General features: G+C 36.8%; 2 protein-coding genes across 4 annotated transcripts in view; one reads left to right on the plus strand and one right to left on the minus strand.

The window, feature by feature from the left end:
• Window positions 1–26: 26 nt before the first annotated feature.
• LOC122570103 (myotubularin-related protein 14) lies at window positions 27–4,864 on the minus strand. Its single transcript, XM_043732003.1, has 6 exons — window positions 3,099–4,864; window positions 2,455–3,011; window positions 1,683–2,002; window positions 1,130–1,592; window positions 722–1,057; window positions 27–631 (listed from the first exon to the last, which is right to left on the minus strand). The coding sequence occupies exons 1-6, from the start codon at window positions 3,183–3,185 to the stop codon at window positions 463–465; spliced, it is 1,932 nt and encodes a 643-aa protein (XP_043587938.1). The 5' UTR covers window positions 3,186–4,864; the 3' UTR covers window positions 27–462.
• A 1,782-nt stretch (window positions 4,865–6,646) lies between these two features.
• Window positions 6,647–24,396, plus strand: part of LOC122570102 (IQ motif and SEC7 domain-containing protein 2) — a 137,573-nt gene continuing 119,823 nt past the window's right edge. For 2 of the 3 annotated variants that reach the window (XM_043732001.1, XM_043731999.1), the window contains exon 1: window positions 6,647–7,308. In XM_043732001.1, the coding sequence (XP_043587936.1) occupies window positions 7,079–7,308 (230 nt within the window). In that variant the 5' untranslated portion in view covers window positions 6,647–7,078. The remainder of the gene's footprint in view (window positions 7,309–24,396) is intronic. The other variant, XM_043731996.1, reaches the window with a different exon arrangement.

Consider the following 24,396-nt stretch of genomic DNA (forward strand, 5'->3'; position numbering starts at 1 on the left):
AAATGATCCACGCTAGCACTATTTTGTACGTTTTAACATTCTTATAATTTTGTTTTGTTTTGAACATTAATTACCATCCATCTGTGCAAATAACGTTTTTATACAGATGGCAGTCGCAAATACACATACATGTATCGTCAGTAAATTATAAAGCAAAACTAGTAGACACACGCGCGCATTTACATATATATATATACATATATAGATATATACATATATATACATATAAATATTATATATACATACAAAAATATCAAGTTTTTATTCATGTCACGCGATTACACGCTATTCTTTCTTTTTTGTATAACAACGCATTATTCGCATAAACGACAATGTACAATTGTTTTATTTTCATTGTATAGCGTTCTTATAAAATTCTAAATTGAGTCAAACAATTGATAACAGTAAACTTATAATTGCGCTGATGGGAAGAGAGGGGATGAGAAGTTAATGATGTTATAGTCACAAGGATGTGCGTTGAGCGGAACGAATTCCAACTCTCTCAGCAAAGTTTCCTAATAACTGACCAATGCCAACAGATTCGGAATTATCCTTCATTCGGAACCCAACAGTTTGACTATAAGCGTTGTAAAATATTCTTCTTAAACACTGTAACTTTTCTTTGCGGGATCTAGAATAGAAACGTTAAACGTAGAAATCGTAATTTGTCTTATTGAATAAAAAACACTTTATGGTAATTAAAAATCTGTATGGTACTTACTGTGCCAACGACGCACATACTTCGTCCTCGATAATTGTCGTGCTTGATTCTTGGGACGTATGTACGGTATAATTTTCACCGACATGTCTCGAAACTGAACTACATGCCATTCCGTCTGTGATTGGAGCATTAGCAGTTGTAGAACCACGTAAACTTCCGGTTCCGGATATCATCTGCCATGAACCACCAGACGAGGAGGATTCGTTTCGTTGTCGAAGACGTCCAGGTACGGGAACTGCGACGGGAGAAGTCCGATTAGGTGGCAAAGGTGACCGTGATCCATGAGCAATTCCTTCTTTATTTGGAGAAGTATGAATTGACCATGGTACCACGTTCCTATAAAATGAGCAATTAAATTAATTGGAGAGAAATGTATACTAAATACGATAAGAAAGAAAGTGTATGTACCCATGACTAAGATAGTCGTCTTGACTTTCTGCGGAAGAACAATGAAACACGGCTGGTGGATTGTTATCTTGGCTATCTCTGCTATTTTGACTAACGGAACTACACCAACTATTCAGACTTAAGTTGGAACTAACTGAACTTAATGTCACTACCGATTCGTTATCGAACATAGCGTTGTCTAACTGCGAGTCACTGTCGTTGCGTAAAACCAAGTGCCTAGATCTGCTATGACGCAGATGAATACTAAACTCTTCGTCATGAATGTGCTTTAAAAAATAAAAGCAAAAGAAGAATATTTCCTCTCCTTTGCTTAGTCGATCCTCTAAATCATGGCCAAACAGCATCCAGTCGTATGCTATGGTATAGTAAAGAATCTGATACGCGTTCAGTGATGTGTGAATTACACCATCAGCCCACAAACTGATCCTCAATAATGAAATAAATAAAGGTGTGCGATCCCATCCTATAAACAGAGTTTAATTCTGATTATGTTACGTAATTATTCGTTATTAATTAAATTAAAAAATCGTTATTTGTTAGGAAAAAAGCATACCTGAGATACAATGAATTAATATTCCACTGCTACTGTCGCTCAAATATCTTAATATCAGTTTTAAATAATTTTGAGTTAATTTTACTAGATCCCAGACTTGATATTGATCCCAATTGATTCGTAACTGAGTAGAAATTGAATCTTCCGGCACACCAATCTGTGCGTCTACGTGGGTCTGAGACCAATCAAATACCAAGCCTTGGGCCAAGTAGTCATTTTCTCTAAACTCCCTGAAGAATTCACATCCAGGATATGGCAGTGAAATTAGGGTGAAGTCAGAGTACCTCTTCTCTTTGTCTACTTTCTCTGAGGATGTCACGCTGGGTATCGAACAAAAGAGCTTTGTTTAAGTTTCTCTAAAAGTGAATTCGTAAGATAAAAAATACTGATCGTGTTATTAACTACTATGAAACTTTGTTGACTCTGTGAAAAACTGAAAGACTGCATTTCTACATAACTCTGCTTGTTTTTTATTTCTAAATCTCTTTGTGTCCAAGCAATTCTTTGATCACAAGAGCATTAATGAAAATCTATTGTACTATATTCAAACGATATTTAAAAATATTTTAATATACAAGCTAGCTATTAATAACAAAAAGCTAATTTACAATTAAGATTAAGAATATTATTCTATGATTTATTTTATGCTATTTCAAGTAATTAATTTTATTTTACTAATATTGCAAACAATGTTAAATCAAAGAATGGGAAAAGGCATTATTTTCACAATTAATGCATGCATCAAATATTGGAGTAAAAATTGATTACTTACTTCATTCCAAACTTGACTTTCTTCTTCTCGACCATAAAATCAATAATAATTCCTACGTTAAGAGTTTTCAAAAGCTTGATGTCTTGGTGCCTAACTTTATCAAACAATTGCCAGTCACTAAGTACAGAGTCACTCGCGCGAGCTTCATCTACTTGCTGTTCAATAGAAACTGTTCCTTCACTACCAGCAAATAAATAATCTAGCCCAGATCTACCATAAATTTCTGGTCCACCAGACAAAGTAGCCGATCTGCATACATGTCTACCTTTATAGAATATTACCGGCAGTGGAAATCTTGAACGACACCTGGCGAATCTAGCACTTTTTATCAATTCCTTCAATTTATTAGGATCATACATATTTTCATATATAGTTTCTGATGTGCGTGGCAGTGGTGGCGGCGTATCACACAAATTTGGATTCCTACACTTCTCATATTCTAAAATGATAAGATGGCTAGGATAGTGTGCACTGAGATCACCTCCGTTATTGTTTATGATAGAATGAGTATAATCTAAATCAGTGAGCAGCAGACATCTTTGCATGATTGCTTGACTCTAGAAACAAAAAAAAATTATTGTGTGATATCATAAAGCAGAAAGATTAATTCATAAGTTTGTTAATTTATAAATAAAAAAAGTTACCATGTTGTCTGCATCCTTGGCTCTATAGGTATTTTTCGAGAAGTGTACAAGAAGGTCCTGTAAATCTTGGATGTTAATTTCTGTCATGATTGAAGCAGGTTTTTCAAGTATGTGGTATCCAAACTTTCAAACTAAGGGACAATTTTTGGTTTCTTTTCTAAAGTGGTCCTAAGTTTCTATAATTTTCATAAGGATGCTCATAAATCATTAGTTGTAGCCAATGTCTTGCGCATGAGAGGAATGGCACAAATACTGTATTTAAAATATACCACATCACAATTCAAAGCTTTTTTTTCTACTTGTCATGATTTCTTATTAACTGTAAAGGACCTTGCTTTAAATGTAAACATAATAAGATTCTAACGTCTATGAGAGCATCATATTAGTTACAGAATACATGAATGCTTTAATTCTAGAATATGATGGTGATTTTATTAACATAATGTTTATAAAATAAACTCATGCTGATTGTCAGAAAAATAAAAAGTATTGATAATTAAAGTTATAGAAGAAAGCATGAATTTTCACCTCAAAAAACGTTTTAATGTTTGTACAATTATTTTCAAATAAATATAAACGATCATCGTAAAATATTATTAAACAAACATTACACAGTTGCACATTGTATTAATAGCACTATTATTCTTTTAAAGAATAAAATCTACGATTCTTCGATCGCTTATTTAACGGAAATATACATATATATATTTCTCTTTTATACGCGTTGACGTATTATAATAAATAAAGTAATCTTAAATTTATAAATTATCGTTTAACAAGCTTCTCTTTTCATGTACAAATTATAGCGACGAAACAATGCGGTAACGTCTTGATCATCAGAGTTCAAATATCATGTACTATATCTCATTTACTTCTGTTAATTCGACAATTTTACACTTAATAGCTTCACTCTATTATTTAAATCGTATGTATCCTTCCTTTTTGTTATTTTTTCTTTTATATTAAATCATAAAATTTGAATTTCGAACTGTACTTCGTGCCGCAAAAATAATTTTTTTTTATTTATTGACACAACAGAAGCCAAACGGAGGATTTTGTATTCCGTTTACAAAAGTATTTAAGCAGGAATTTGAGCAACAATAATCATTGTAACAATGGTTCAAGAACGCTTTCGTTGGAAAGACTTAACCTTCAAGTCATGCACGCTGCTTTCATCGTAGCGGCCACACGTTTAATTAATATTGCCTTATGAAATTCATTAAAAAATGCGCATGAAACGGTAGTTCGAACGTGAAAACGAAAAGTTCGTCACGGCGAATATCCATGGTATCTCATCGTGTTCCAATCTCGATCCGACGAGATAACCTAAACATCACACCCGAGAAAATCTGTTTCACGTTACACGCATCAATTCGAATCTGTCCCGAATACACTGTCATCCTTTTTCGCCTTGTTCGTTGCTTTTCCTCGGTTGTACACCGAAAAATCTGTTATCTCCTTATCACCGTTCACGTGTCGCATTTAAAGATTATAGTTATTTAAAAGGACAAGAGAGCGTGTCCCTCTTCTTCTTCGCTTGTCGATCTCTGGCTATCACAATACAGTACGTCGACCTTGATTTCTTGTTCTTTCACCCACGCGACAATGAGCAACGGAAAAATAATCTTAATTTGTATGTAACAACCGTATCTTTCGTTTTTATCGTACGATACGTTAGCGACGAGAAAACTACTCGTCTTGCAGGACGAAAGTACGAAGTGAAACGCAGCGTAGATAACCTATTTTTGCAATGTGGAGAACGCGTGCTTTTGCTCCGGTGGTATAGCCAATTTTACATTTTTGATGCTGTAATTCTAGTTCTTAAAAGCTATCATCTTTAAATATTAAAGATAATGGGATCATAGATTGGACTAATTAATTATATTTATATTATATTCGACCTGGAATTTGTTTGGGTCAATTTTTCAAAATTTACAGTATAAATCTTATATATTTCTAGTTATTATATTTAGAAGGAATTCCATAGCTTCAAAATACATTGAATGCCTAAAATGTAAAAATTAATCTTCCAAATCTAGTAAAATTTGTATACCTTTAATAAATTCTATTTCATAAATGTAAAATAGTTCGAAATGTATTATAATATATATAGTTTTACTTGTATTTCTATTAAATAGAACAGTTGTTGGTTGCAGTGTTAGTGCAGGATGATAATACTAAAACGAAATTTACAAAATTTACATTTGAGGATTGATAAATTGGCATATTATACGGTATCGTATACATTTGAATATGATTATTATGGATTTTTCACATATTCATATTTTTCCAAATTATTTAAATGATACGTTGGATTTTAAGAGTTGCTGATTTACACAAAGAATTCATTAGTTTTATATTCATTTATGCAAATAATTCCATGAAATCCTCTTTCAGTTTTACATCTATTCAAACTGTAACAGCAATGAGTCTTATACATTGCTGTCAAAGTGAGATTGTATTTACAGTTGTACAAAATTTGTTTACAAATTTCTTAAATCTTTACATTTGGTGATTTAAAAAGCGTAAAAAGCCATCAATATTCTAGAAAATCCTCAATAATTGTGTTTAAATCTGTAAAACAGAATTTTATAATCATTTTAATTTTGAATTTGAGACATCCTTATACGAGTTCGTAATATTACGAAAATGTAAACAGTGTGTCTTATCGTACAAGAGAAGATATGTAAATATATATATAAACGTAACCGAAAATTCTTTCTAATTGACGCTTTTGCTAATATTAAAGTTTTTAAATAGTAACATTTTCTTAAAGAAACAACGCTCTAAAAATTTGTATCAAATAATTATTATAAATAATAGATAGTCGATAAATTGTTATTATTAAAAGAAAGAAAATGAAATAGAGAACATACAATTTGAATTTAAGCATTGTGTTTATTGACAAATTAAGAATTGAGAAAAAAAATGTACCAATCTAAGGCACGTAAGCCTTTCAAACGGTGAACATATCAATTATGTTTATCGTTTCTACCCAATAGAACTTCTTTACTGGATAAATTACTCTTCCACTAGTTTATTTCTGACAAAAAGATATTTATGGTAGAAAGAAAATTTGAAAAATAATTAGTAAAATAATTAGTAGAATATTTATGTATTTCTACGACATTTAAGCGCAAAAATGTGCAGAATTATATAATAAGCAAAAGAAACTTTTATTTGGCTTATATTCCTTTATTCATGAAAATATAATTTGCATAAACGTTCGCAGTTCAACAACCACTTTCCTTAACTTTCAATTTCTAGAATCGGTCAGTGTGTCTTCAAAGCCCTAAGCGTCACCTCTACGAATTACAACAAACTGATTCTTCGATACATATAAAAATAATTCTCTTCGAAATACTATGAAATCTCTTCGATGTTAAACCATTCAGAACACGAGAAAATACAAATAACAATACCCTTTTCCTTAAACCTAAAAGTCATTCTTAAAAATAAGTAAAAATATCAACAATAATTCTATTGAAGTCAATTTAAATTTTCAAATTCTCGGTTCCGCTACCAGATGTCAGGTGCTACAAATTCTTATTGGTCCTTGCTTGGAATGGAACGAGACCATTCCAGCGGTGCGCGCATGCGCACGTGTGAAAGTATCCCTGGACAAACGATCCGGCGGAATTGGAACACGGGAACAATCGTGAATCAGGACTGGCATTCGGCCGAGAGGTGGCAATAGATGTAAGATGGCGAGTACGCGCTGAAACGGTGTGCCGCGCCGTGGATGATTCTTTGTTGATTTTTTCACGGGCAGAGCGTCTATCCTGCGTGATATTCGTATTGGTTATGGGGACGGGGGCGTTCGTTCGCGTGGCGCGTGCTGATAGTGGACGCGCGTGCCATTCGTGATCGTTGTTGATTTTTTTTATCTAATCGGTAAAAAACGTTGGCGGAGTACCAGTGCCGAACGAGTACGGGACGAAAACGTGTGTGGTGCGGCTCAGTGAAAGTAAACAAACGGTATGAGCGCGGTACTGGGAAGTGTCGGTGACCCGGCCGGTCTTCTGGACCCCGACGTCGAGAGCATCCTCGAGGAGAAGAATCAACTGATCAGCCGGCAATATGCAGAGATCGAGAGGCTGCAACGTGAACTTTCAGAGGTCATCGGAGAACGTGACGCCCTTCTGTGCGAGGTGTCAAAATTTAAGTTCGAGCGCGAGATGACTGATCTTACGCGTCTATTGGATGACAGGTATTTTCTTTCGAGTTTATTGTATTTACAGTGGTTGACGAAAGTATTTCAACACTCCCAGAAACATATTATGTACAGTGTGAGGCAAAAGCATGTAGACAGTTGGAACGTGGAAATAAAGAGAGAAATATTTTTTATATTGTTAAATAAATTCAAATGTATGTAATTGTGTGTTATGAACAGGGGCTCGCAATATTAAATTTACAGAAACATATTTTAATTAAACTCTTTGGTAACTTATAATGAAACGAGATTCACACAATGGTAACATTTCGTCGAGACAAAAATATTCGTACGGTATTATTAATTAATATCACGTTGTAGTTCATATTTTGTGGTCATTCCTTTTTCATAAATAATTGCGTGCATATCGTTAATTAAATTTTTAACGAAATCTAGTTCTTTCTTTCTGGCAATCTTTTTTCAAAACTTTCTCGAGATATTCTTTTAATATTATATAGCATTTTTTAGCATAATCTCTTTTATATATACGATACATATTTGATATATTTATTGTTAAAAACATTCTGTGGTAAGTGTTTGAATACTTTCGTGATTTATTGTGTTCGTTAGAATATATGGTATGCGATTTATGCAGTGTCCCATCCATTATCCAGTGTATAATGGGGATTTATATAACGTGCCAAAAAGGTTATATACATACACAATACCGGTAGAATGAATAGATACGACGCATTGTAAATATATATAGATATATTTAATGGATTATCATTGACAAATTTTTTTCGTAGATGAAAAAATACTCGTTTCCTAACTGACTGACCGTTCGTAATTGGAAATGTGAAATTCTAATTAAAAATTATTCGAATTCATGGAAAGTGCACGGTGTTTACTACAATTTGGATCGGTACAATGACACGTAGTTCTTATAGTGAAAAAATCGTTGACGCTCCACGCCGATTGTGTTGTCGCGATTATGTTACACAGGCATAGGTGAAGGTTTCGTGGTTTAAATTCAGCAAAGCGTCCATATATCAGCGTGGAAATGCAGTGGCGTATAAATAATGGATCAGCGGCTCTTTGCTTCTGGTATCTTTCACGCGATACTTATCGACACTTTAAATTAACGCCTTTCGCGAACGTTGCTCACTGATGCGGAGATATTAAACTGATCTAAGTATATAGTTTGTTTCGTCATAAAATTATACGCTATTTTGTTATTACCAATATCATTAATTAACGGGCTACATAGAAAATACTGTAAATTAAGAACTTCTTTCTCCTTAATCATTTTTAAATTATTATTTCATACTTACATTTTAATGTAACAGAACGTTCTAGAATCTTTTTCATTCTTTAGTGAAGTATTAGGTCTTCTTAAGAGTTTATCGAGGAAGATTAGATCTAAACTTTATTTTTATTGCTCTATAGCACAATGTAACGTTACATGATTTTTAAACCATTTAGTAAAATACTTATTGCTATATCTAGTGACTGAAAATGAAGTAACATCTTTTTAATTCCTTCGAATGAACAAGCATTTTGATTTACGATCATTTCTTAGTGCAATCAGAACCGTTTATGATCGCATATCGTAAATCGTAACCGATATTATCGAACTCGGTAGCGCTGCAGTCGTCGAGTATTTTTAAACGAAATTTCGTACGATTATGTCTATTTATCGATGCTACTAATTTGTTATTCACACACACACGCACACGCACACACACACACGCACACACACCGCGATAACCCCAACGATAAATAATAGAAGGCTAAAGAATTTCCATCTCTTAATATGTAAATTTAAAACATTATTCTTCTTTCTCGGCGAAATCTTTTATGATAGTCTTTTTAATTAACTGCGTCTGGTATTCTCGCGATGAAATAAACGATGCGGATCGGTTTGGTGATCGGGGATGAGTATACACGCGGCGTATGGAATTTTCCAGCGAAACTTCTGATCGAGTGGAAATTTCATAATCGCTAAAGTTGTTCATCGGTTTTGAATAACGTTGCGTGTCTCGCGAAACATTATACGATATCAGGAACCAATTTAATTTTACGATAACAGAAGAACGTGAAATAGCGTAACACAAAGGAACTTTTTTTCTATATAAGTCGTTATACGTGTTTTCGTATTAATTTATTAAAACTGAGAAATTTTCGAGCAAGCGATTTGTTTCGTTCGTTGCTTCGCCGGTTTCCTGCAATTTTCGTGACATAATCTAATTAGTAAAAGTTGCATCATCGAACGTTTCTGCCGGTGCAATGTTATGCATTGATTTTCTTCATTATTTCGTGGCAGTTGTAGCAGATTATGTAATTAAGCATTTAACAGATCAACGTTGTCCATATGTTTTCCAAGCTTATGCATTATACATGCGTTATACATACAATACATATGTATAAACACTTCAACTGCGTGTAATATGCACGGTGCCAAGCAATAATAATAATAATTAGCTTTCAGTGTTGTTTCAAAATTTCAAATTCTTCGTACCCTTAATTTCCGTCTCACATCCTGCACGTTGTAAATCCTTCAGTTAGTAATTCTCAATAGCTGCATCAAGGAATATTAAAGAAAGTAACGAAAGCATAAAAATCCAAGCCAAGAAAATTACAATCGTAATCGTATCAAATAATATGAAAATAAATATTGTAAATTGTTCAATTGATAATCTACGATATGGATTAAGAAATATTAAAAATAAAGTAGCTGAAACGTTAGAAAAATTGAAAGAGTAAGAGCAGACAGTACGAAGAAAAATATTGAAATATAAAATATCCAAGAGGAAAATAAAAGAAGTACAATTATATGCAGCAGGAATTCGATATTCCCAATTTCGTACATTTTCCAGCTAATAACATTTGCACGACGTATACATTATTCGATACAATAAATGCGATATACCCAATATAGGAAAATTATAAAATTACAGATACGCCGATAGTAAGATACAAAAATTTCGAAATTCTCATAGTAAAACATTTTTATTTCTTGTAGATAGTTGCTTGATAATCAGCAGAATTATCTGAGTGGCGATAAAATTGAATAAGCTAATAGAATAGCAGGCTCTTTTTTACGGATAACAGTGACTAATAGACGGACAATTAACCTTGATGCAGCCGGGCTGTTCCTATTGATTATTGCGACACGAGGAGAACACAGGAAACCTCTCACATGCTGCATTGTTATTCGTAGTGAAATTGGGTCGATCATTAAATCGCTCCGCGTTATCTAAAATCATGCTTTTGCTCGTCGAACAATCGATGGCCCGTAATACGCTTCGGAAAAACTAACTGTACATTTCGCGATTCTCTCTGGTCGATCGATTTCATATGCGTGCGAAGATTTTTCAGGCGAGATACGTTGATACGTATCGTCTTCAGGTTCTAGGAAACTATCGTGTTTCATCCTTCTTCCACGTGATACCTCGTTGGTTAAGTTAGGTCAGATTAGGTTAGGTTAGGTTAAAATATAATAATACGAATTCATGTAACTGTTTGTATTTCTTCTCCTTTTTTCGTTTTGTTTTATAGATGCAATAGGGTAATTTTAATATTCTAGAAGGGTAAAAGTAGTCCTCTTTAGATTTGCATTCTTTTAGGTTAGTTTGACGGTTATACAACGATGTTATCGATTGTCTGGGTGCATCGTAAATCGCGAAATTTTGGAATCTTTGAACATTCGACACGATCAATGCCGAGATAGAATTTCGTATAATCGCCAGCAAAGGTCTTAGTACCTTAGAGCTGTTACTTATGTATCAGATACTCGGCTACACCAGATAGTTGAGGTTAGAGCTGTTACTACCCGACCTGTCGACGTCGGGTACCCGGATACTCGGTACGTTGTACCTGAGTACTCTAGTCATAGTCATATCACTCGCGCGTTTATAATGCTTCGGGTAATGGACAAATTTTTTTCTGATAAATAATAAAACGATGATTAATTATTTAAAATTGGATATCTTTGTTTTCCTACAGAAATACCAACGAATCGATATTTTCAGGTAGTAGGTACGCCGGTACGCTTTTCAGCTAACGATACTCGCAGCTGTTGAGAATACACGTTCGGAACTGACATGCGCCGCGGATATACATAGATACACCTTATCTTAGCAATTTTTACTAGCGTATTTTCAACAGCTCAGAATATCGTTTGCTATTTACTTTAGTCGATTTCTAACTTACAGACCATTGCACCCGGTACAATTAATAGGAGTTACCGTAATCTTACGTGAGCTTTTCTTTCCTCTTTCAAAAGCTGCAGATATCGTTAACTGGAAGCGCATCAGCTGACTAGTTGAAAGGATGTTCGACCTGTTGGTATCTCTGCACAAAGATAAAAATATCTAATTCGAAACGAGCAATTGTTCTATTGCTTTACCGTTTGCCTTGGATTGTTATAAGAAAGGAGCGCGTGCGTTTCAGTACGCAAATAAATTATCTTTGTACATGGACCGTAATGTAAATTACAGGAATCATAAGGCGACCGTTTGTTTGCTATGAATGGACGTCGATGTTCTCCTCTTCTGTTTTTATTAATTTTTAAAAATTTAGTCTGAAGCGTAGACGGTGCCTCGGATATAAACTAAATAAAGAGATCGTGTGTTAACAACGTGCTTTATTCCTCTTATCGATATGATCGAAAAGACTTTTTGTCTCGCCACATTTTTTACATCGCGTTACTTTGGACATTTGCGCGATATGTTTTCTTGCGTTGCGTGTAATTTGATGCTTTCGTCGCGTCTTCGAGTTTCTCGCAAATGCATAAAAAACCGCGGTCTAGCGATTATTCCACGTCGAGATCGATGATTAATTAGGTTCGTAATAGCGAAGCGCAACTAGGGACACGAATTACAGTCGCATCCGTCCGACTTAATCTGTGGGAACGATTCTCTTCTTGCTATTTTTCTCGTTCAGATGGACGATACGAGGCTCGAAGCACGCTTAACCTTGCGAATTCACACATCCACACCCGAGCCTTTGTGAGAAATCGCTCGGTGTGCGCCCTCGTACGCGCACAACCGTGAACAGGCCTTATTTAGGAAGCGCAGGCCTCCATCAGCTAAATTCACGTTTCTCGTGTGGCCGAACGATTTTGAATATTCGAATCGCTGAGAATTCGATGTATCGTGCGGGCGTCTAGCAATTTATCGATAGAATTAACTGAAATTAACTCGGGTATGAAAGAAACGTGGTTAAAACTCGCGCTTGTAAAATGCTTATTTTCTTTCTCGCGCTGTTATATACCGCGTGAAGCATCAGGCGCATCGTTTGTTGGCGATCGATTCGTACGAGACGTGAAAATTTCGTAGGGCTAGTTTCCTGCAGTTCGACTAGATGAAAAAATGTTCACGCGTGCGATGTTCAGTTAGGAGAATTTACCAAACGTCCAACTGGACAAATGGTAAAGCACAAGTTAAAGTAAAAAATAAAAAAAAAAGAAAACGCGTGCGGCGTTCGTGCAGGTTACGTTTCACGATCGATCTCTCAACTTGAGAACTCAAAGGAATAAAATGGACATAAACTGGAAGATGGTATCCCTCTGGGGGTAGCCATCCGTGTGTTATTTAGCAACAAAGTTTGACAAATTTATCAAATGTCCTACTGGACTGGAATCGTAAAGCAAATTAAAATATAAAAAAAGAAAATTTATACTTGAACATTGCGAAGTCTTGGAGAAACGTCAGAGCACGTTTGTTCGTGCAACGTACGTTTGTCTTGGCGAGTAAGACAGTCGCACTCGGGAATAGCTGCTGTTTGAGTTGTACGAGTCGTTGAACTAATTTCCTTCTCCGAGTATCGAACAAATGGTATTGTCCGTACACGGCGCATGTCTTAATTTATGTTTTTCTTTTTTATTTAATTTATACTTTACAATTTGCCAGTTGGAGATTTGGTAAATGTTTCTAACTAATTTGTATGCCCGCACGAACATCTCGGGTCGTTGCGTGTTCTAACGGGAACGAGGGACGCGGCGCGAGATCGCAGTGAGCAGCTTTGCAGCGGCGTCGATCGTAACGATTAATCGACGAAAGAGGTTTTCGTTGGGAGAGCAACGTTTAGACCGATCGCTTTGAAAAACTTTGTCTGCAAAAATAGCGCGGTATCGATACCGCAACCGCCATTCACCCGATATGGCTTCCAGCGACTGTTTTTGTATCGGCCTGAAGGATGAAAAAACGTGACGAAAGAACAACGTTCCGAAAACTATCGAAGATAGAAACCGAAAATCACCGAGCGAGAGCTAGAACGCGCCATAGATGCGTGGTATTGCGAAAGACGCTTTCAGCATGGCGAGAGAAACATCGACGAAAATCTATTTTCCATCCGATGGAGATTGTTTCGAACGTGACAATTTCCATTTAGAAGAGCGTATGCACGCGCGTACGAACAAACTTTTTCCAACAAACGAACGAAAATTCTACGAACCTCGCGTATATTCTTCGCGACGATCAGAGAGACGTTCTCGAACGAAGATAGATCAAAGTGGTGTTGGACTGTCCGCGGGACTGTTGTCTTCCAGCCATGGCGTGTATGGTCGTCGTTGTATGTTCGTTTCAGGGCTAACTGAAAGTAGAATTGAAGGGCTAATAAAATGGATAGTACGAGGGTATTGGCTGACATTGGACATGTGAGAAAACTGGAGTGTAAAAAAAATAAATGTGTACAAACAAGTGTGGCGAATGTGTGTCAAATTTCTCCGAGTTTCCAATCGTGGCAGACCAATTACCAGGTGTGGATATATTTGGCGTGACCGGTTAACCGGTCGGCGTACTTGCACAATATTGCAACCGAAAGCGTGTGCAATTCTTTCCACGTGTGAGTCTGTCGCCACTAAAATCGATACCCTATTCGACGAGTCTGTTCATCCTTCTTTTCTCGATTCGTACGATCTCTCGCTCTGCCTTTCATCTATCCCGGCCTTCATTTCGCGTGATATTCTGTATTTATCTCAGTGGCCGTTAATTAGATTAGGTTTCTTTTTGCTCGGAGATTTAGTTCGCAGCGAGGCCACGCGCGTCGCTTTTGTAAATGGTATTTTCCCAATTTGTTCGCCTTTCGTCGAGACACGTTCGTTCGACTTGCCTATTTTTTTTTGCATCGAATTTCTACGTTTTTATATTCACTTAACTGGTCCGCTCGATTTTCCGCCAGTTTTGATCGCGTTTCGACTTTGTTTGGGAATCCCACGCACGCTGAACAACTATCGCGACACGAATAGAATCGTTTTTCTTTTTTCAATTTTTCTAGTTTTCATCCAGTCGGATTTATGCGGCAGATTCGATCGGTGAAAAAAGGGAATTGTCCCCTGAATTTTCGAGGGGAAATTTACTGTAAATTTATTATATTATAGAATTTTGACACGTTTGCTTCGCTCCCATTCGATCTCTGAGAATTCCGTTCACAGATTCTCGTGGAACACTGTTCGCACGGTTTCTTCACTTTCGTCCCGATTCAATTCGCCCTTTTTAAGCAATCGATTTACCAAAGTTTTTCCAAACGTCACTTTACCTTTAAACTCGCTTTTCCTCGCAAATTCTTCTCTCTTTCAAGTTGTAAGTTTGTCGCCGTATAGTTTCCATTCCTACGTTTACAAATTGCAATGTTCATGGATATTTAGATGATTTAAAACCATCTGCACGTTTCTAACGTTAGAACGCGAGCCTAAACGCAACGAATGCTAACGATAATTGTTCGTGGAAATTAATTTTTCCTGGAATAATTGTCGGCAATTTGCTAATCTCTAAAATTCTAAAACACGGAATTTTACGTTGATTTTGTTGTTCGTGGTACGTAACCACAGCTGCGCAAACAAGTAGCTCAGCTCAAACTGCGTTTGATCACGATAACGTTCGATACATCGTTGAGAACGATCGACCAGCTGTTACGGTTATTGGCTTGTGGCAGGCTGTTTATTAATTCTTGGAAAGTTGGAAGTTAATTAAGAGCAGCCAAGTATCAAGACACGCGAAGGTGTATAAAGAACAGGAACGCGATCTTCTAAGCTGTATTTGTAAAGATACTTTCGATATTCTCTCTTTTTATCTTCCTGCTTTCCCTTTCTTTCCATATTATTTTTTTTTTTTTTTTTTTTTTTAATACTCGAATTTAAAGTTCGAATTTTTCCTCGCTCTACGTATAGGAAGATATTTCGTGTTACGTTATCGATCGTTCGAAAATATGTAAAATATTAAGAATAATTAAGTCAGACATGGTTAGGAGTATCGAATTAATTCGGCCATTCGCTTATAATGGAAACTGTAGAGGTCGGAAGTTAAAAGAAATTTCAATTTAACTTTCATTTAAAAAGAAACTTAAATTTCACTTTGGTCGACGAAATTTGTTCAACGTATAACGTAGCGCGATATATTTAATCAAAGACTTCTACTGTCAAAGCGTGAATTTTTATTTCGTCCGTGTAATTCATTTGAATTTTTATCTTCACAGTCTGAGTAACGTTTTCGGCAAAATAATCGCATTAAATTAATTCTCCTAGCAGATTAACCGGACACAGTGACGTGCAAGAATTCTCTGTCACAGTACATTCTTAACTTTATACTCGAAATATTCAAATGAACCCTAAGAAATATCGACCTGTCCGAGTATGACAATTCAAAGAAAGTAGCATAGCACGCAGATACCGTTACATAGTCGTAGAATATTATCAAAAATTTTTTACGAAAGCGCTGACATTAAGTTGGCAACTAAGTGATTGCGGATTTTGCCAATACCGCCTAATAATAAAATCCGCAATCACTTAGTTTCCAATCCGATATAAGAAGAAGAAAATCTGTCTGGAAACTCGGACACGTCACTGTCAACGCGCAAATAGAATTATTACGTAACCAAGATACTGTGGTAATGGCAAAAATACAAATGTATATAGTTCATGGTAAAACGAAGCGATAGATCTGTCCGTTAAACGTATGTTTTTCGAGATGGAAGAAATATCGGATATAAATTGATCCCTCTTTGTATTTCAATGTAACTTTATTCTACATCCAAATGTAGTTGAATCTCGATGCATCGAATCGCGTACGAAATACGCTCTTTTCATATATCCAAGACGTCTCAATTTATCATCTGTATTGATGTGTTCTTTCCATGTGTAGACGTACGTTACATAATCGGATGTAGATGCTTCCATCTATCGACGAGACACGAAAGTTTCGAGTATTGCCGAATATTTAGAATATTTCTAGATATTTAAGGACGAAAATCTATTTGGCGTATTTTATTCTGGTAAGAAAAATTTCTTAAACGAAGAAACAAAGAATATTGTGCAACGATCGTTGTTAATATAGCGCATCCTGCGTACGGTTCCATGTCACAGTTTTTCGTCTTAGATATTTTTTTTTTTTTATTGTTTAACCCTTAGAGTGCTATGGACGCATATATGCGTCTGGCGAAGGTCATCGGTGTGGACTAAGGACGCATATATGCGTCTGGCGAAAGCCATCGCTGTGGACTAAGGACGCATATATGCGTTTGTCAATTTTTCCCAGCACCTACGCAGAAGTAATACTATTACGTTTGTCTGAGATAAATACAAATGCATTTCAATGTTAATGCCGCGTTCGAAGAAACTGTCTTTTCTTTTTTTTTTTATTTAATACTTTGCATTCACAATTTGTCCAATTTGGGCATTTGGTAGAATAATCGTGCCGGCACAACACAATTATCAAGAAGGAAATGTGTTGTTTGTGTGAAAAATAAGAGAAGGAACGACAGGAAATGCGATGTCGGATTATGTATCGATGATTGTTTTGAAATTTTTCATGTACAACTGAATTATTAACTTGTGTTATATTTACTAAATTTAGTTTTCTAGTTTATTGTTTTCTAGTTTGCTACCGAAATTCTAGTTTATTGTAAATTTCAATGTTTATAATAAATAATTAATACTAAAAAATAACGCTCTTGAATCATTTAATCTCGCGCAAAAGAATTACTATAACTTATCACGATTTGCGCTTTGAATAGTCGATCAACAGAGTTCAGTATAGCGAAAAAGTATTCAGTCCACAGCGATAGTCAGCGCTGGCAGCGTGTCGTCCGTACGGATGGCATAGGCTCCGAGTATTCAGCACTCTAAGGGTTAATTTGTATTTTACAATTTGTCCAGCTGGACATTCGGTACATTTTTCTAGCCCTCTTAGATATCGAGATTGTTTTTCATCGTAATCTATCGAATTTTCACGCAACAATTGAATGGATTATATCTTTTTGTATATTTTTTTTTCTATATTTGTATACGCAACGAATTGGCTTGTCGTACAATCTTATTGCACAACTTATCGCACGAGTGAACATTGTACAGGTTGTAACGCGTTGTCATCCACTTTGAAGGCCGATGGTTCAGCTAAAAACAAGGAAGAAGATTCGTGTAAACGTAGGGTTCTGTCTATCTTCGTTTACTTCGTTTACGAGATATGAAATTTGGAATGAGAAGAAACAAAAAGGCAATGCTCCGTTCTCATTTTCTCGTGTCCAATTGCCTCCACGAAAGACGCTGAAAATGACAAGCTTAACATTTCAAGGGAAGCCTGGCAGACGCGTTGTCGTGGATCCGGTTACACCCTGAACAATGTTCCTGCCTTCTGCCGAATTTGTTGAAAAGCTTGTTCTATTCTGAACCTTGGTATTTCAACATTTTCCATAGATTTTGCTCTGTTTACAAAATTTCGCTGTATCGCATAAACCAAGATAGAGTACGTGTTTACGTGAACTTTGTTCATTGTTTTTAGGTGTATAATCAGCTGCCAAAGTGGGTTGCACGTGTTATCTTACATCCTCTATGTTAATGTAAAAATTGGATCTTTAACATTCTAATTTTCTATATCAATTTTTCTTTAGAAATTCTCACTTACATATATATACATACACACACATACACACACATATATATACTTCATTGCAATAAGAGGACGTGGATTTTTTCGTTTTGCGTTGTTTTAACCGGTTAGCTGTTCTTGACGAGTATACTCGTCACGAAGAGATGGCAATATTTTGTGTTACGACGAGTATACTCGTCATGCGTGAAAAGAAAAAGGAAATAAAACAGTGATTTCACTGTAACTTAATTCTGTGTTATAACAGCCACACAGGCTGCATGTTCGACGAGTATACTCGTCGTCGCTTACTTTTCGCTATACGTTTTCGGCATACGCTTTTCAAAGGCGCAGCAGCTAACCGGTTAAACGTGATGGAGTAGAAACGAGAAGACTGGAATAAATCGAAATAAATTAACTGAATAATCAAGGACACTGACAAATTTGCATCTTCTAAGGATAACAATGAATTCAAAAAAACAGAGTCGCGTTTCATTTTTCGCCCAATTTTGAACGCCTTTCAGTGTCAAAGAATCGAGGTTCTATGATTTCGATGATCTTTTACGATGGAGATAAGAGAAAGGGAGAGAGAGAAGGTGTTTGGAAAGAATAATCTAAGATAAGAAAATAATAATAATAGGAATAAATAAGAACAAGAAGAAATAATAATAAATAAAGTAAGAATTGAATGGAATGTGGAGCGACCTTCTTTTCCTCGCCAAATTGTGTCGCAGCAAAATAAATGGTAGAAAGAAGAGGAAGAAGTTGCCAGGAAACAGGAAACTGCACCAGAAATACTAATCAGACGCGTGCATAGCCCAGTTTTGCAGTAGGTCTCGCTTTTATGACCTTCCCTGCCCAATAAAGACGCAACTGCACACGATCTAACGTTTTTGGAACTGTGCCACATTGATCGTTGGATGGAGAACGGCGTAAGGCCACGCGTGAAACCGCCCCTGTTCTTCTCTAAAGCGAAACGTTGACTCTTCGATCGTTTGAATCCTTTCTCCCGAAGATATATTTATGCTCGTTATAAAATTATTACAGAATTTATGACACATATTATCACACATATAACATTTGCTTGCGGAATTGCTTGCAAAATTTGGCAACTCGGACTAAAACGAAGAGTAGAGGGGGAAAGGGGGGAATGTCGATTTTGACGAATTTTGAAGTTGAAGGATCCTTCGTACGCTGAGGCGTGTGCGCTTTGTCGCTAGCTGTGTCGTATTAATTTGAATAAAAATTGCCCAAGTTTTACGGTGCCTGGTTACAGGAAATCGGGGTGTGCTACGCGTCTTTTATTTGTTTACGGTTTAATATGTTTCGTGTTACTTAGAATTACAAGCCAAAGATTAGTCCAACTGTGTTCAGAAATTTTCAAACTATGGAAAAATACGATCAAAAATGAGTCACAGGACGCAGGAGGGTTAAATGACACACTCAGTGAAATATAATCGTCTGTAGACTATAGACTACCGTTGAACAAGTGAAAATGGATGCTGGGAAGAAAAGAGGAGACAGAAAGAAGAAAAGTCCGACTGCGATCCGAAACAAAGGACTACGACACGTGTGTGTTCGTGTTCCACGTGACCAAAGAAAGATTTACGCTTCTTGGAAACGTAAGAGAGTCGTATACACGAGGTGTCCTACATAAGTTTCCACAAGTGTAGCCCAGCTTCCATCTGGAGGGAACGTGTCGTTGCGTCTTCGATGGCTCGAAAGATTTGTCTCCGCGGAATGGCCAGAGTAATTGCCGTTTCGCACGGTCGACAACCTACACGCGTCCAACAGATGTGTTCTTGTCCCTATCACGCTGAACAAGCCGACAGTTTCCTCCAGGCCGAAGTAGAATTCGGATTCATTGGCTTTCGGATACGATATCTCTGTTCTTGTGACATTTTTCCTTTCTCGCGTGTCTTTTCAAATATTTTTTGCTCTTTTTTTTACATATATGTGGGATTTGGAATGTTTGAAATAAAATTTATTGAAATAAAAATAGCGCCCAGGAGGATGAAGATAAGTAGAATAATCTTTGACAAGCGATAGCTTTCTTATTTTTTTAATTTGCAGAGTTTCGTTTATCAGCGCGTTGGAACTCGTTTTCTATTTGAAATAGGACTTGGAATATTTGGAATGAAAGTAACGCTCTAAGGGACGAAGATAATTCAATTATTTTTTAATAAGTAGCGTCTCTTGGTTCTTGCTCTTTCATTTGTAAAAGCTACGATTCTTAGAACATTGGAATCTTTCTTTGTAATAACAGCAGCATTTTAAGGGATGAAGATAATCGTACGTTTTGATAAGTAGAACCTTCTCCTGTTTATAATTTTTCATTCCATCGTTTCTGGAAATTTTACCATTGGACTTCGCGTAACCTAGTGATACAACTGTTTCCCCTTTGGTTTTCTGTTTTCTTCTCTCCTTCTTCACTTCAAAACAGAATTTCTTCTCTTAATTCTAAAGCTTCTAAATCTATCAATAATCGAATACGTAACGTTCAACAAACTCTCCAACTCAGACCAAATACGATACGTAAAATATAGAAGAAGAGGAAGAAGAAGAAGAAGAAGAATATTAAAAAAATCTACGCATATAAAATATTTAACGCTTATCTTGATATTTAGCAGATAAAACAAATTTCTAATCAGATTGAATTTCTTCGATTATTCGTAAAAACAGAAAATCGCATAGAAATTCACGTGTACTCTGGTAATCGTTCTCAAGTCCGAATATTCTTCCGAAAGGAGCAACGAGCGATTTTCTTCTTTCTTCACCTTGATCCTTCCTCGAGCAACTCGTAGTGTACGTAGCAGGCACGGCACGGCCGAGCCCGGCGGACCGTTTCGAAATTAATTAGAAACGACGTCGGACGTAATTTTCGTTGGCAACGACGCTGGTTAACCCGTCGTCTCTCCTTGCTTCTTTCTTCTCGCTCGTTTTCTGTGGCCGCTGGAGAAAAAGGCCCTGGTTACCCAGTGCTTTCGAAGCAAAGATAAAAATAGTTGGTTTCTCCGGTGGACCACTGCAAAGGGAACTTTGGATTTTTTCAAAGCCCGGAGTGCTTCTTCCGTTTCTTCCTCTCTGCCATCGTCTTTGCTGTTTTTTATTCCCCCTCCATCTGCCTGTTCTGGCTGTCTCGCGTTTTAAAAGCCTCCGCTTCATGAATTTTTCATTTTTCCAACGTCCTTCCATCCCGGACACCAAACGGGGGTTGTTCCGACTGCTCCGCGTATTTTCCTTTTTTAATTCTTTCATTTCTTTCTTTCCTCTTTTTTTCCGTTTCTTTTTTTTTTCGTCGTTTGTTTTTAATGGAAACGCGATATCGAGGGAAAACGACGAGGACGAAGGGGAATGAAAAGCCAGATTTTCTGATCATTTTTGCGTCGTCGAGCTCCACGTTAGATTGGCAATTGGTAGAAAATTCTGCGAATTCGTGTAACTGACGCAGATCCACGAAACGCGTCGTTCGATTTGTCGCTACGGCCACGGATAGAAGAGTTGTAAAAGAGTAGCTCTTAGCTTTTTCTCCGTGGAAGCTTTTTCCTACACGTCTGGTGTCCGGTGATACTCGTAGCTTCTCCACGAGTACCAGGTCGTTTGGTCGAATTTAAAAAAAAGAAATTGCTCTGTTTCGAAACTACCGTTTTAAACTTTTGCTCGAACGAAGCTTCCGCTCCGCTGCGTGTTCAGTTTGGCTCATTTCTACGCGTATCGTATTACATACGTCACATATTCACACATGTGCACTATTGTGCATCAGTTTTAGAAGGTTCCACGCGAACGAATCGGAAGATGGATTTTTTGTTACGTTCCGAAGATTACGCTGCACGAAGACGTTGGTTCTTAGCTGTTAGTTCTTTACTTTTTGCCTAATAATAACTCGAAGTCGCATCGAATTGCCGATTTGAAACTGAGATAACGAAATTACCCGTATAGGGTTTCCTATTTGTCTCTGACAAATAGCTGACACTACGTAAACGGTACAGAAATTTTTGCAACGTGCTTGGAAATAGATCCTCCTTCGATTACTATATTTTTATTTATATCGATTAACATAAACTATCGTTACTATCAACACCTACTAATATGGTTGCCTAAGTTATTTATCAGAGACAGAAATTAAATTAAAGAGCTTTGTTTCAAGTGTTTTACGTATGTGTTTTGTACATTTTGAATATACATAGCATATAATATAATAGCATTGAATAGGATATAATTGTAAAGTACAAATCAAATAATAATAATTAAAAAAAAATGTAACAGATATAGGAAATGTTGAAATACCAAGGTCTAGAATAGAACGAGAGCATTCCAACAAATTCTGGAAACACCGGCAACCATTCGAAGCGTAATCGGATCCATGACGAAACGGTTGCGGGCTTTCGTCGAAACGCAAGCTGCACATTTCCAGCATCTTCGGTAAAAACAATAGGGAATCAGATAACGCGTAACGAAAACAGAAAATTCGTTACATCTCACGAACGAACGAAGACAGACAGAAGACACGTTTGTACCACGCATTTTTCACTGTTTTTAGGGGTACAGCCTTCTGTTACAGCCTACATAGATGTGATAGAAGATATTAGCATAATGGAGATATTGGCGCTATCGTATTAAATTAACACGATGGGGAATCGATGCGAATAGACACGTAGAGAAGTACTGGAAAATCGCGACCCATTGACCGGCAAAGTGGCAATTTTCCAGCGACGAATATCGATCATCGATGATCCCAGCCGCGTCATTACGCTTTCGTTCACTCCCGGTACAGCCTTTTTCAAACGATTACGCCGAGCTTCTTGACGAGTGCACCGCGAGTCGTGTTTCACGAGTGCCTCTCGCTGGCTTTTCCACCTGTGAACGTCGCCAAGAGGTTCGACTAATCCTGAAATCGGATAATACGTGCAGGAATAAGCAGGTCTCGCGTAAATTACGCCAGCTACCGACCTATTTACGCGGAAATCTCGTCGTCGCCACGGAGCGGAGAGGGGGCGGAAAAAGAGAAAAGAGAAAAGGAGAAATATTCGATCAAAGCGCGACCGAGTGGTGGAGTGCGCTTAGCCATCGAAGCGCAAGCTTAATTTTAGACGCACCCTCGCCACCGACGGCTTCGCTCTCGCCGCGTTGTTTTCGGATTCAGCGATGCACTGTGGCCTCATCGTTTCACCGTTTTTACTCGTTTTTCGTTTTTACACTTTTCGAATTTTCTTTTACGCTTCTTTGCGTTCTTTTCGGATCTCGTGGTTAAGTTTCTTTTTAGATTTGCTACGGTCTCCAGCTTGTTCTAAGGTGTCTTTAGATTTGTCGAGATTTTAAACCTGACGTGTCTTTAGATTGTCTGAGATTTTAGGGTTAAGTGTCTTTGGATCTTCCATGGTAGTTTCCAATTTTCCAAGTTTTCATGACCTGAGATTTTCTTAAGATTCTTCCCATTCTTTAAAACGTTATTGCTTAGATCTTTTCTGGTTTTGAGGTTATGTATCTTCAGATTTCCTAAGATTTTAAGGTTAAGTGTCTTTAGATTTTATATGCTTGCAAGATTGTCTGACTTAAGGTTCTCGATTACGTTTCTTTTGGATTATTCTTGCTTAGGTATTCTTAGATTCTCTATCTATCGTTTATAACTGTGTTGACTACTAAAATAGTCTCGAGTTTGTCGAAAGTATCGATAACACTCAGATAAAGAGTGTTTTTACCTGATAGTAGCTTTTAGATGTCCGATAGAAATTGGGTGCTGCGTACATGGCTGCTCTTATCGATTATTATTCAACAGCTTGTTCCACGAAGAGAAAGTAAAAATAAAAAAAAAAGAGAGAAAAGAAAACAAAAAAGAAAAGAGAAGACGAACACGGACCATCACAGTGACGTCATCTAGAATCCTTCGAGACCGCAAAATTATTAGAGCGGACCCTGTTGCGGTCCTTCGAACAGGACAAGCAGGATAATTCGTGGAAAACGTTCGATTACCAAGAGGTTTCGTTTGGAGGTGGCCCACTTGTCAGTTTCTAAAGTTAGACGAAAGATTAGACGAGGAGAAAGAAGATGTAAGGGCTATATTATACCAGCCAGTTCTTTTATTGACCCAAGTATAGCTGTGGTTCGTCGAAGAATATTTTTTCGTCTTTTGAATGCGGTGGAATTACAAAATTGCAAAATTATTAGAGCGGACCCTGTTGCGGTCCTTCGAACAGGACAAGCAGGATAATTCGTGGAAAACGTTCGATTACCAAGAGGTTTCGTTTGGAGGTGGCCCACTTGTCAGTTTCTAAAGTTAGACGAA

Source organism: Bombus pyrosoma, linkage group LG8 (genome assembly GCF_014825855.1).
Source record: "Bombus pyrosoma isolate SC7728 linkage group LG8, ASM1482585v1, whole genome shotgun sequence".
NCBI classification, from domain to species: Eukaryota; Metazoa; Arthropoda; class Insecta; order Hymenoptera; family Apidae; genus Bombus; species Bombus pyrosoma.

Coding starts and splice junctions, on each gene's coding strand:
- LOC122570103 (XM_043732003.1), bottom strand. CDS start 3,185: ATGACAGAAATTAACATCCAAGATTTACAGGACCTTCTTGTACACTTC. Junction 1,058..1,129: donor GACGACTATCTTAGTCATGG/GTACATACACTT, acceptor CTCATTTTATAG/GAACGTGGTACCATGGTCAA. Junction 632..721: donor GTATGTGCGTCGTTGGCACA/GTAAGTACCATA, acceptor TTTCTATTCTAG/ATCCCGCAAAGAAAAGTTAC.